Source organism: Arvicanthis niloticus, chromosome 1 (assembly GCF_011762505.2).
Source record: "Arvicanthis niloticus isolate mArvNil1 chromosome 1, mArvNil1.pat.X, whole genome shotgun sequence".
Classification (NCBI taxonomy): Eukaryota; Metazoa; Chordata; class Mammalia; order Rodentia; family Muridae; genus Arvicanthis; species Arvicanthis niloticus.
Genome location: NC_047658.1, coordinates 161,510,438 through 161,524,830, shown reverse-complemented (window position 1 = coordinate 161,524,830; position 14,393 = coordinate 161,510,438). Strand labels below are relative to the sequence as shown.

At 45.7% G+C, this 14,393-nt stretch overlaps 1 protein-coding gene across 12 annotated transcripts in view; it reads right to left on the bottom strand.

The window, feature by feature from the left end:
• The window catches only part of Vti1a (vesicle transport through interaction with t-SNAREs 1A), a 301,616-nt gene that overhangs the window by 41,503 nt on the left and 245,720 nt on the right, over window positions 1-14,393 (bottom strand). The window contains exons 9-10 of one of the 12 annotated variants that reach the window (XM_076924620.1): window positions 8,369-8,442; window positions 7,556-8,243 (exon numbers count right to left, since the gene is read on the bottom strand). The exons of 6 other annotated variants lie outside the window; for them this stretch is intronic. In XM_076924620.1, the coding sequence (XP_076780735.1) occupies window positions 8,194-8,243; window positions 8,369-8,442 (124 nt within the window). In that variant the 3' untranslated portion in view covers window positions 7,556-8,193. Of the gene's footprint in view, window positions 1-2,645; window positions 3,071-7,555; window positions 8,244-8,368; window positions 8,443-14,393 lie in introns of those variants that run through there. 5 more of the 12 variants (XM_076924650.1, XM_076924634.1, XM_076924666.1 and 2 more) reach the window with 5 other exon arrangements.

Sequence of the window (14,393 nt, the reverse complement as noted above, 5' to 3'; positions counted from 1 at the left end):
TTATCGCCACCATTGCCACTATTATAAACCTAACCTCGGGGCAGTTCTGTTGGTGGGGCTGAGTTGAATCATTGAGATTTAAATGCCTTGGTCCCCCACAAGTGTGAGAGACATACATGGTCCTGATACCTAAGAAATCTCATGTTGGGGCATAGCACTTAATTCTTGAGGCAGCAAGGAGGGAATATAAGCCTTGATTTCAAGTAAAACAAACAAACAAACAAACAAACAAGCCCCCTCAAACCCAACCAACCACTACCACCACCACCACCACAACCACCACCACCCCTACCACCACCACCACCCCTATCACCACCACCACCAAGACCACCTAAACCATTCATTTTCAGGCAACAGTTAGACTCCCATTCATGCAACTCTCTTCTGGATAGATATTAATGAGAACTTGGAATACTGAAGATAATGACTGTGTGTCCCTTACATAATTACAATGACCTGTAGTCCATTCTAAATGCCAAATTAACTGATTAAGATGAATCCTGTTGAAGTTATAAAACCCTAATTCAAATCTTCTGCCCAATGGCACTTGCAGAAACTAATTATATTTAGAGTGAGATTTCACAAAGAGAGTGACCTCAGATTCCCTCTAAGTCTTAACTGTATGAACCCCACATTATCTTCCTACTTCTGGGTTGCTGTCTCAATACTCAAGAAAAACAAAAACAAAACAACCAAGCAAGTGATCCCCCTGGTGATCTATCTTCCCCTTGGAAGTCACTGTCCTGGCCTTTCTGGGCTCAGCCTGGAGGACCTGCATGTGGATCATTAGAGCCACTAGCCCTGAGAGCAGTCATAGACATGTGGCTATGGCTGTGACCCCTGAAGCCACAGGAAATCAGAGCTGTAGCAGCCTCGGACAGGGACTTAGTCTCTGCTCAGCTTGAAAGCATGTACCCACCAGCACCAAAACCTTCTGATCCAGTTTATTTAAGATACTCTAAGTACAACGGAGGGCATGGGAAGACACTTGCCACCAAGTGGGAAGGGCTCATTGGGTTATAGTTGCCACCAAGTCTGAAGACCTGAGTTCAATCCCTGGAACCTACATGGTAGAAAGGGGGAGCCAACTCTTGAAAATTGTACCCTGACCTCCAAATGCACATCTAAGCAACCTCTGCCCCTCCCATGAATAACAAAATGTAATCAACTTTAAATCTAGAAAATAACATTATAACATGTCTAGTACAACAACCATTGATCTTCTCCGGACAGGAAGACAGTATAATTCTGTCAGGCTGTTAACAAGTATATCATGATGCTCGTTGTAAGACTATTGAACTCACACACAGGACAGGTGTTCAGAAAAAGAAAATCCTTACAGTAACAAATCTCTACATGTATGTGCATATAGTTATCCCTCATTCCCATCTGTCTGTCCATCCATCCATCCATCCATCCATCCATCCATCCATCCATCCATCCATCTGCCATCTACCTGCCTGCCTGCCTGCCTGAGCTGTCTACTTACCTATCTAGCATCTGTTCATCTCTACCTGGGTAAAGGATTAAGTGCTTACTGTCACTGGTGAGCAATACGACAGAGTTGAAATTCAGTTGTGTGGAACTGAACTTGCTTGTCCAGCTTGTAGGATTAGAAACTTATTTCAGCTCAGAGGCAGCGCATTGCACTGACAGTAAGAATGTCAGGCTGTGTAAATATTGTTTTAAGAGAAAATGAGGCATTATTAGTGAGAGCAAGACATAACTGTTATGTTTAAGAAAGAAAGCCTTTATTTTTTCCCCCGCACAATCATAACTCAATCAACCAAGCAGCAACCCCCACCCCCCCCGCCACCACTATAATGGGAGTTTTGTGGAAAGCTCCTTGTTTGTATAAAAGCCTGGTGACAGAGTCTTGAGGGGTAATCCCAAAGCTGTTAGACTGAAATTAAAACACATCTTACCAGCAGATCTGTGTTTTTAAGGCAGCTCTATGTAAGAGGGCCAAGCTGATCACCACAGGAGATAAGCCCCACACAATCTCAGGGTGATCACTTCAGCAAACATTGCCGTGGCATTGTAATTTTCCAGATTTTCACCTTACAGAAAAGCAAAGATCTCATAATCACTCTCTTAAGATGCAGCCAAGTCCTCAGACCTGACAACTACGGCATGCATGGGCCTAAGGAAGACGAAGACTTTAGTTTTTTAAACATGACATTTAAAAGGAAACACTAATGCTCACATGTGCAACTGCCTGCCTCAGTTATCACTAAAAGGGAACAGGGTCGATGCCCTATTTTTTTGTATTTATACATAAAAGGCAAACTTAATATCATGGATCAACACATGTCTGTACTATTTCCAACTTTTTGTTTTTCTTAAAATAAAACTTCAACTCTGGCTGTGCTCTAACACACACACACACACACACACACACACACACACACACACACACACACACACATGTGTGGGGCAAATCATAGTACCACAAATATAACTCTGTGTGTTCAGTCTCAACTTTGGAACAGAACAAGATATAGACTGAACTTGTTCATGTATCTATTTTCTCCTCAAGACTGACTTTTTTGCCTTTTCCCCTCCCTCCCTCCCTCCCCCTCCCTCCCTCCCTCCCTCCCTCCCTCCCTCCCTCCCTCCCTCCCTCCCTCCCTCCTTCCCTCCCTGGCTTCCTTCCTTTTGAGATAGAGACACATCTCACACAGACTAGCTTCAGACCTGCCATGTCACAAAGCAGCCTTGGACCTTAATCTTCTTCCCGTCACCAGAGTGCTGGGATGGCAGGCATGCTCTAATATTTTCAGTCAGATTCTAGTTCTTTATGTGGACTTTGGTGGATTTTCTGTGCCCCTCTTTGTCTATGGCTTCTTTGTGCCCTGGGATGAGATGGCTCAAGCTCGGGAAGCTTCCTGGCTCGTCATGTTTCAGAGGTGCATTTTTGGCTGGTCTCGCTGGATTACAGCAGCCTTGGTCACTTGCTAAGCAGTCCAAGAATGCTGAAGTTGGTGCACTCTCAGCTTTCTGATGCAGGAATTCTGGGAGTGGACAGACAGAGAAGAGACTGAGGAGGCATGCATCATGGGTCTAGAACCTGGGGTGGGCAAAGACACATGGGAACATGGGGGTGAGGTCAGGCTGGGAAGCATACACAGTTCCTTTGACTCTGCTTCCTGAACCAATAAGACACAACTCCTCCACACTTTGAGTGGGTGATGCTGTTGACTGGGAGGACCCCCTAAATACAAAGTGTTTATTGAGAGTTTGAGACAGACAGAAACGAAGCCCCTAGGAAATTTTTGCAGCTGAACTGTCTGTTGTATATTTCTAACCAAACTAGTTCCCAGGCAGTGTCACCAAACACTGGCTCTGTATTGTCTGTGAACAGATTTAACTGGATAGGGGAACAAGACATAGATTGGATGGAGTTTATTAGCAGCTCAAAATAATAGGAACTAATGAGTGAAAACTACAACCAACGTATCCATCTGAAGACTATTGGGGTCCATTTTTACACCAACTTGATCAAACCAGGAGTATGAGTTCAAGTGGCTTCCTTCAGGCCTCAGAGCCCTGGGCTTTGTCCAGGCACACTTCTCCATATCAGTCTAGTCAGGCTTCTCTGCCCTTCCCGTCTATCTTAAGCTGACTTCCAACCAAGGATGCATTTCTACAAATTAGATGCTATCCTTGATGTTTCCCTCTGGTGGCCAGCCAGGGTCAGGAATAGGAGGGCAGTAGGCAGGAGACTCATCTTGAAGGCCTCTTTTAAAAAGCAGTCCAGAGGACAGGCTCTGGTGATGCTCTGTGCTCTGGTGTTATGGAGAGAAATGCTGTGTGCCAGCCATAGAGTAACTACCGAAGACATTAGCTGAAAACAGCACCTTGTTCCGCCCTCACAACTACTCTTTGGAAGATTCCTCTATTATGGCTCCTATTGAGAGGAAACGATCTCAATAAGCAAATGCAAGGCCACGGGAGTGCAGCTGGCCAAGGTGTGGGCAATGCCTCTCTGCAGTGCCTGGTTTTGCACCACCACATGCTCAGCATCAAGGCTGAGGCCAGTGAGCCATCCTGCCATGGTTGTCCTGCACTTCTTGTCCTGGGACTACCTTAAGGTACGAAGATTGCTGGATTCTGACTGGGTGAGTCTGGGCCAGGGGCCAGGAGCCTGTCTCTGCAATCTGCGTGCAGGTGGAACCTTTCCGGGTCACTGACCTTGCACTTGACATGTGCAATACAAGAGGTTGCTGGGGTTGATTTGTTAGAGGATCCTGATAGATACTCTAGGGGAAAGAACAAGCCAGAAGTCCCGGACAGTGTACGGTGACATGTATGTAAAGACTGGACCACTTGGTTCACATCTTGTCTTCGTCTGTGACACTTATACTCTGCTGGCTCCCAGGGCACTATGTAATCTTCAGATTTGCTCACCTACAATAGCCAGTTCTATTCTGCGGTGAACCAGGCAGGTTTTCTTTTGCTTTTCAGGTGGGTACTGCAGACATGCTAGTTGTGAATAGTTTAGAGATGTAAGATAAGTGGCCACTCTTGTACATACAGATGCTAAGGGCCATGCTATTTTTATTTTTTATTTTTATTTTTTATTTTTTACCAGTGAAGACTGTAAGCAGACAAGGTGCCCAGCAGTAAAAGATTAAACCACACCCTGGCAGCTCAGTGGCATGGTGTGTGTGACGATGCCCTAGGCATCAGCTCTCAATGCCAGAGGATGAAGACTGATTACTCTGTGCAGACATTCCAAACAACGGTTTGAAGCATACTGAATGCTATGGAAAGTGGTCACGTCACAGGGAACAGGTGAACAAAAATTCTATTTATAAAGTTTTGCAAAACAATACAAATAAAAAACCCCAACCACCCCAAAGAAACCCAAAAGGTTAGAATAACATATCTCCATATTGGAGTGGGCCTTTGGGGAATGGACTAGATCACATGGCGTTTCTTTTTTTTTTCTTATATTCCTTTGCATGTGACTAATTTTCAGCAAGAAACACAATTTTCATATTAAAAAAAAATCCCAGGGGTGGGGGAAAAAATCACAGGCAGGAAGCCAGAGTGAGTGTCAGGGCCACAGGGAGACAATGTTTTCCCTCCACAAACAGGCCGGAAGTTGGGCACATGTGCTGAACTTTCTCCTCCCCGAGCTTCTGACGGACCTTGACCTCTCTGGAGAGTACTCAGCATGGAACAATCCTGCCTCAGTGAAGGCGGGGCTGGCCAGTGTCTCCCTGGTAGATGGCTTCAGTGGAGGCTGTATTCTCAGGGCCACCCTTGAACTCACACATACACTTGGGATGTCTCCCAGTAAACATTTATGGGGCTAGGAAGGTGGCTTGGGCTGTGAAGAGCTTGTTCTGTAAGTCTGAGGACCCGAGTTTGGATTCTCAAGACCTAGATAAAGAGCCAGGCACAGAGGTACAGAAACCCCAGAACTGTGTAGTCCGAGGCAGGGGGATCTTTGGGCCTGTTGTCCAGCTAGTCTTGCTGAATTTCCAGGTTCAGCAACAGAACCTCTCTCCAAAAATAAGCTGGAGAGACAGAGGAAGACACCCCATTTTGACTGGCCTCCACAGGTCCAAGCGCGCGCGCGCGCGTGCGCGTGCGCGTGCACACACACACACACACACACACACACACACACACACACACACATAGAGCGTTTGCCCAACCGAGAATTAATGAATGTCTAGGTTCTACCTCCTCTACCAAGCTAGGGCTGTGGAGCAGGGTGGACTCATGGCATTTGCAGGATTTTGGAATTTCCTTGGACACCAGAGTTGAGCGATCTGAGGTGTTCTGTAAAGACCTACTTTTCTCCTGAGAATCCCATCAGAAGGAAGCGTGCCTACAGAGTGGAGCTGGGCTCCCGGTGCTTCTCTCTAGGGTTCATGTGTGTCTCTCTTTATCAAAGCCTAACTGTAAATGCTGTGTGGAACTCACTAAGTCACTCTGGATCCTTATCTGCAGAGGCTGGCATGCTGGGACACACTGCCCCACCCCACCTCTTTTGGAGAAAGATTGATAAGCATAATGATGATGTTTTAATGAGCTTAATTGCACATTCCTTATGTTCTTGCCCAGCTGCCAGCCAGCTCCTTCAACATCCAGCAGTTTACCTGTAATAACCCCCTCTCTGGGCCAGGGAGGGTAATTATTGTGCTAACCCCATAGCTCGGCTCCTGCTCCCTCCCCTCTCCCTCTCTTCTTTTCTAGCCGTTTTCCCTTTCTGGGAATTACTCTAAATGGGTATCTTTGAAAGGAGGGTGGCAGGCTGCTTTTGGTACAGTACTTAACCAAGAACCCTTTCATCAAAGAGGCTCTTGTGAGCATGCTCTGGATGCCAGCCAATCAGATCATCCTGCTGTCTGTCTCTGAAGAAACTCAGGTCCTGGTATGCAAGGCAAGCTGGTCTGCAGACAGGCTGACTGCTCTCCCAGCCTAACCTGTCTTAGCTGACTGAAAAAGGGCTGAAGGGAAATTACCTGTTTGGCTCCAGACAGAATTAGCATTTTTTTAAAAACACACACATACAAGGATGTTTATTATTTTTTGTTTAAGAGCGTTTGCCTATCTAATATAGTCATTAATGTTATCTGGTCAGTACTTGAAACATTTTGAAATATGTGCAAATGCAATAAGGCTTCAGGGCCTGGAGGCAAAATAAGATGAATTTTCTAATTAAACGACAGAAAACGGTTTGGGAGTAACGAATGGCCGTTCCTTAATTCAGTTATGGGCGCTGCTCCGTGCAGGGACGTTTGCTCCATGTGCAGGCCTGGTGGGCTGAAGGACTAAAGACTTCTAAAGACTTCTGGGCATCTCTAGCCTCCTCCCCACAGACCTGAGTCAAGTCCTGAAGGTAGACAGCATGGCCCTGGCCTTAGCGGACAATGACCTCAAGACAAGTTGGCTCATCTTCTAGCAAATTCTGGGAAACTTCTTGGGAGTCCTAGCGCCCGGATCCTATGAACACATTGTTTTTAAGCATTTCTAGTGAAAGGTCGTGTTGAGAAATGTATTGTATAGTCTCTACTTGGGCAACTGTGATGGTCTTCCTCCTTCCTAAAGCCACCCAGGCTAACCCAGTGCCCCCATCTTGTGCGGCCAGCCTCCACTGCACACGTTGGCAGCTCCTGAAGCCAAGGCGACTGTCGGGTGACTGGGACAGAGATGTGGCAGTGGTTGAAAGGAATGGTGTGGACTGCAGATACTTCCTGGCTGCCTCTGGTGTCTGAGATGACTTTGGATATGTGGGAAATGCTAGCAGCTAGATGCCAGTGATACTTTAACAGCAGGGTAACATGCAGCTTAGGGAATGACTTTTGTCACACTTTATTCCCAATATACTTTTTAGAATTCTCTAAAATTTCCAAAATGCATTTTTACTTTTGTAGATAAACAATATGCTATTATAAAAACAAAACAAAACAAAAACCAAAAACAAACCTTTCTGAAACTAGACATGGTAGCTTATGCCTTTGACCCAGCATTCAGGAGGCAGAGGCAGGAGGATTACCATAAGGATTACCAAGCCCAGCCTGGTCTACATAGCATGCTCCAGGCCAGTGAGGGCTATCCCATACTAAGATCATATGTAAAGGGGAGGAATAAAAAGAACCACTATGGAGGAACTGAACGGCACATTCTAGAATTACACAGACAATTGAGGGACAATAGGCAGGCGACAGTCAGTAACAGTAGAAAGGGGCCGGATGGAAAGAGAAGAGTTTTAATGAGGCCCTGAGATTCACAGCTGGTGTGGGCTAAATTCCTGGAGTGTTAAATCAAGTAATAACAAAAATATGACTATGCTTTACATAGGAGATTTCATGGCTTCCCGAGAGGCCAACAGTCCCTCCCCACTCGTTTGTTCCTCCCAAGGAATGTCTGTTGTTCTGGGCTCAACACTTTTCCAATGTGTCCTTGTTTATGCAGAAGCTACAAGTCCCACACAGAATGCCAACCCGATTGTTTTTAGGAATCCTGCTGACACAGTCCTGTAGACTCAGGGGCCATGTCCAGTAGTATGAATGCATGTGTGCTAGGTTTTTCCTGCCTCTAGCTAGATACTACCTGTGCTGTTAGACTTCTTGTGGTTTAGACTTGACCCTGGAATGGATGCTTGGAAACTCTCTGATGGTTTGCTTTGCTCTGACCTCAATGGTTTCATCCTGGGAGAGTTTCCTTTCTTTTTCATGGCCCTACAAAGTCATGGATATAGCCTGAAATGGAGGCTTTCCCATCTGTGGAGAGAAAGAAATATAAAGTTCTTCTCATATAGATATATACATACAGAACAAACTTATTCTTCTCCTTGCTACTTCCACTGAGGAGGTGGGACACAAACCTGAGTGTGGGGTCTACTTGCCTTTGCATGGTCTCTTCTCCCAGACTTGGAGAAAATAGCTAATTTTCGTCACCAAATTGATTTGTGAATGGCCACTGGAAAATGATAGAGAAATTCTTATCAAAACTGCAGAATATGCTATCAAACTCATATTAGATTACTGATAGTATTGGTTTTGTTGCAGGAGTAAAGATTTAGCCTGTGGTAGACTGCTGTTGCTGTTGTTCTGAGACAAATCTGTGTCGCCCAGGCTAGTCTGGGAGTTCATCACCTTGCCTTTGCCTCCCAAACAGCTGGGTCACAGGCATGGGGGACACCACTCCTGGCTGGGACAGCTATTTTCTAACATTTGCTTTCAGTATACCCATCTATGAGCAGCAGCTTTGGGGGGGAAATCTCATAAAACAAAATGAGACAAAACAAAATCTAAACTCTGTCCCTTTACAGACTTGAAAACAGTGATGTGGGTGACAGCTGTTCCTTCTGGTGGCAGATTGTGGGCACTGTTATTATAATATTCAAAATAGACAAGTTTCTTGGCTAGTTCTTTCAGATATTAAAACCTAGCAAAGGAATTTTTTTCAAATAGCTCATTAGACAGTTGATACTTTACTGCACATACACTCTACGGCTGCATGTCACAGGCAGAATGAGCATGGAGTTGATGTGACATATACATATATATCAGGTCATGTCTAACTTGATTTATAAAATATGTTTTCAGAATGTATAAACTATAGACATCTGTATCATAACGGATAATTAGAAAACAGTTTATGCGAATAAGATGAAGATTCTAAAAGGCTGAGTTGAACCCCCAAAGTGAGGGTGCCAAGCTGTCACATCCCAATGCAACTGGTTCTAAGGAGGGAAAGGGGGAGATGGAGGTAGGGGGTCTGCTCCAGCATTTCAACTGTTTCTTAAGTAGCACAAAGATTAGGAAGTTCTAGAGCCCCAGAAATACAGTTGGTGAGATCCATGGATTCTCCCTTCAGCAGCTGTGGCTGGTGAATGACCTGTGAGACAAAGGAAGAGAAGGAGGAGGAGGAAGAGGAAGAGGAGGAGGAGGAAGAGGAGGGGGAAGAGGAGGGGGAAGAGGAGGGGGAAGAGGAGGGGGAAGAGGAGGGGGAAGAGGAGGGGGAGGAAGAGAAGGGTGTGCTCAGAGCTGGGATGGACTCTGCAGTAACTCCTGTCTATGGAGTTCCCTAGAACACAGTGGGAAGGAACTCATGCCTGCATGTTCCTGGAGCCTCTCCATATCTTTGTGAGTTTATAGTTCCTGGTTATATATGTGTAGTTATAGTGACACTCTGACTGGTTGTTCTTGACTTAAGAAGACACAGTTGCCTTCCCTGAGTTCTGACTGAGTTCTTTAAAAAAACTACTGTGACAGAGACAGACTTGAACATTTGTAACCGCTTTGGGGTATCTGACTGGATAAGACCAGTTAAGTTGGAGCCATTGGAGAATGTGTCCAACCTCAGTTTAGTCCACTATCATGGGAACTTTCCTGAGCAAAGGGGCTGCCAAGTGCAGGATGTAAGACCCTCCAAAAGATTACAGATGCAAAAAAAAATGGAGATCAATGCCATTCCCTTTTGGGGTCATGGTATGAAACTTATGCTTGCCAGTGGCTTGCTTTTACCACATTTTACAGCACATGGTCTCTAGGGTCCACAAGGAGCACCAGGCTCCTGCTCCATTTCCTGCTTCTGTGCAGAGATGGACAATGTCCATGATTTTATTGGTCCTTTGTAAAACAGTGACTACAATTCTCAAGAAACTACCCACTTCACTTCAAGAAGAAACAGACACTTTACACAGTGTTTCCCAGAGTGCTGCTGGGTAGTTTGGTGTGCTACATGGTTGTTCCTCCTTATCTATTGAGGGCCACATGTCAATAAATAAGACAAGAACTCCAACTGCCTTATAAGTGATTTAGAAGAGAATATTCTGCAGACCTGTGCAATGGTGCGATTTCTGTGTGTCTGCACGGATGTCACCGCAGGCACAGGGTTGACTGACCTGTTGTCGGTCTCCCTTACCACACATCAGCATCTTTCTTCCCCCCTTTAATGTGCTTTTTAATACTCTCTCAGGGTGTACGCCTTGCTGCCACATTAAAAAAAAAAAAACAAAAAAACTTGCATAATGCTTTTAAAATGGCAAGGCTTTGCCTAACAATTGCAATCATACTATTAAATGTAATTAATGGAATGAGTAAGCTGCTGTCTCCCTAGTTTAGCCTAGTTTAGAGGCAGAGCATCTACAAGTATCCCAGGCATTCCAACAGCAGGGATATGTGCTGACTTCTTAAAGCCATGGTCTGTGGACAAAAGGCTTTCTGAGAAACCATTCTGTACCACAGGTCAGATTTTCTTCTGGTGGAGCCATTAAGCAGAACACCTAGGGTCACTCCAGGGAGGCAGCAATAGACAGAAGGAGTGGCTGGCTCATGGGCTAATGTCAAAGAGAAGTGTGAAGAGCCCACACCCCTCAGCAGATCACTGGCTCACAGCTCGCCTTCATCTTCAAGTGTGGACTATATTGCTGAGGTTTCTGTTTCTTTCCTAAGCTGTCTTTGGTGGACATTATGAGCATCTTCAACTAGAGACCATATTCTTTTGAGATGAGGAGTGTGATACTTCCCATGTCCCACATAGGGTAAAAAGCAATTCCTTTGCAGAGGGGCTTGGTAGGACTAGTTCTTCACCTGCTTGGGACTGGGCCCTCCCACACTGAGTGAAACTTGGGCTTTCAATTTGCCCTCCTGGGAGGCTAAACAGAAATGCAGACAGTGAGCTTTGCTTGGCTTACCTGGTATCTCTGAAAAGCTTGGACTAGATACTTGGACAAGATAGGCCATGTACAGTTTGGTTCAGTCAAAGCCCTCTACTTCTTGCTGTGTGACATCTGGCTAGCCTTGTTCCTGCATGTTCCTATGTCCCTCTACTTCTGTGGGCATCTGGCTTGTCATCTAGAAACAAAGGTACTCTCTGCAGGAGCTTTTCATAGTTAATTATTAGGCTCTGCCATTACTATTAGCCGACGGCATGGAATTATGAGCACCTACTGTGTGCCTGACAATAGTAGATGTGGGGTCTCAGGGACGACTGAGGCCACCCTCTGCCTCGAGAAGCTTATTTTCTGTCTACACGCAAGCACATCTGTGTTCCAGCTGAAGAAATACAATCCATACTCTCAGCAAATCCCTCTTGAGCTCCTCAACGGAAGGTGTCTATGGCACTAATTCTTCCTCAAATAACAAACATTTTCTACCAAACTCCAGCTAAAGCGCTGACAGTAACTTATAGGGTCATACAACCTCCCAATACCATATTTAGCTTTCCTCAGACAATGGGGGGGAAGCCAAGCATCCAGGAGGTAACAGCAAAGAAGAGAACAGGAGAGAGCACGGATTTACGTATTCACAAACCTACCCTTAGAGAGGGGAAAGCCAGTGGGAACTTCCCATTCTCTTCTTGGATGTGTATGCAAGCAAACCCATGTGACACATGTGTCTATGGAAACCCTTGCTATCTCAAAGACAGCAAGCAAACCCATGTGACACATGTGTCTATGGAAACCCTTGCTATCTCAAAGCCAGCCAGGAGCTGAAGGTCATGTCTCTCTGCAGCGGCAGTGCTCATCCTTCATCCCTTTGCACAACATCTAATTACAGGGATGCTGATCAAATTACGCATTCCTAAGCACAAATGAAGGCCGTTCTACAGGCGCCTTCATGTGCACACTTGGTCAGACTCCATTAACAACCAAACAGCTATGGATGACTTGGCCAGGTCTTGAGGGTAATCAGATGTAGTGTTTCCTAAGCTGGAATTCTCTTGAACCTTGGTTTGAGGCTGGCAAAGAACCTTTGGTGAAGGGAGCATTTCCTTTAGTTTTCCCCAATCATGTGTAAAGTGGAACTCTCAACTCATTGCTCCCCTGGCTGTTGCTCAAGGCATGCATTTAAATGACAGTCTTTCCCTTCCAAGCAGAAGCACCAGAAGCAGTTCCCGAGTGGAGGCTGAGCTGCTTTTGGAAGGAGAATGAATGTGTTACAGATGTGGTTGGTACCTTCTCTATATGCGTCTCTCTGACTGTCTCTCTCTGTCTCTGTCTCTCTCTGTGTGTGTGTCTCTCTCAGGAACCACTAGCTGAAAACTAAGTGGTTTTGCTCCTGTTTTAATAGTTTTACTACACACTCATGAATCTAGAAATGTGCTGTCCCTACATGCACAGCGCTGAGTGATCTTGTTCAATGGGCGGCTTTAGGATGTGCCTATTTATTTTGACTGGTATATAGTATTCTAGTAGGTGAGCCTTTTTTCAGAACTGAAGAATATTTACTTCTGAATTCTTGTTTTTCCAGCCTCTTGTTAGTATCTCACAGACCACATTACAGCTGAAGTTTATGAATAGGGGTACCCAGGTTCCCCACTTCCTAATGTATTATTATTTGCTCAAAAGCATCTTTGGGGAGCACGCCTGTGAGCCAGGCTTTGTGCAGTCTCCACCACCTGGTTCCTTAAATGTCTTCTCCCTTGACTATGTTCTCAGCCCTGAGGTACTGACCCACCCACAGAGTGAAGCAGAGACAACAGGAACCAGGAACACAGGGTCATCCTCTAGCTTGCGCCTCTCTCCCATGGCCTTCACATAATCCTGTCCAGGCCCTGCCTGGTGATGGCTCCACTTACAATCCTTCTGATGAGACAATGGTAAGAAGCGATACACTCTCAGCAGAACCCCCATGTGGAATCTGGTCTTCTCTTAGCAGTAAAGCTGAGTCAGCACTGTATATTACAAGGGAAAACTACCAACTCTTAGCGGGCGTGCCCTTAGGCTGGAGGCTGGCTGGGTGTGTAAAGTCCTCTTTGATTTGTGATAGTCTCACTTTACGAAGGGTCTCAGTTGAGTAGCATTCATTCAGTGGAATGTGGGGTGCGAGTTCTGACAGGCTTGGCCTGCTCCATTTTCAACTTCTCTTTTCAAAGAATGCAGCTTTTCTGAGTCATGTGACTACAGAGCAAAGTGTGTCGGTGAGAAGCTGTGGAGGTGGCAGCACCTTGTATCCCTTGTGACAAGTCTACGGACAGGCCTGTGGACTTCTGCCTGTGTGTGTGAGTAAGAGTTCCTTGCTTGCTTCCTACCCATCTTAGAACTGGAGAAGAAGTGCCACACTGTTTTCCGGCCATCAGTTCGTAGTGTTTAGTTTAAAAAATAAAGCTAGCCAGACTTACACCATCAGAAAAGGAGTCAATTTTGGCTGTTTTATGCAACAGTCAAGACTGGTCTTGGTAGTAATTGGGTCACACGGAAGTTAATTCTAACTCCAAGGCTAGGTATATATTTAAAGTGCACGAGATAAAAGCATTTCCTAAAATATATTCCACCGGCAGAGATGGACTGATATGAACAGTGCAGTTTTTCCAACCTCCCCAAGAACATTTACTTCAACGAGGTGCCTCGCAGTGGAGGGCAGAAGTAGCAGGCGTCCTTTGTGGGTGACGTCCCTGTGCACCATCACCCAGGCCACTTGTTCTCAGGTCAAGAAAGAGAGCTTGGTGAACAGTGAGAGATCACCCTGCATCTCTGCTGTGGACCTTGAGTCTGAAGAAAGCCAAGTTGGCTCAGGGAACACACACACACACACACACACACACACACACACACACACACACACACGCTAACCAGCGCTCCTATAAGTGAGTAAGTCACCATTGTACAAATGAAACAGAATTCATGTAAAGAGCTTTTACTGCCCTCCACTGAGAAACTAACCACCTGAGACAAAAGGGCTCAGCCTCTCTGGCAGCCAGTCTTCTCCAAGCAATGTTCTCATGCAACCCTGAAGGAATTACTGGATGACTAAGCTACACAGTGCATGTGGATGTGCCATGGGAAGGACCTGTGTGGGGATGTTGCCCCAAGGCAGACATGTCAGCTGTCTACAGTGGAAGGGTGCCTTGAAAGGGATCCTAGTGTAGAATCTACCTCAGTTAGCCTGGTGGCCTTTGGGAAGTCCCTTCTTCCCCTTTGG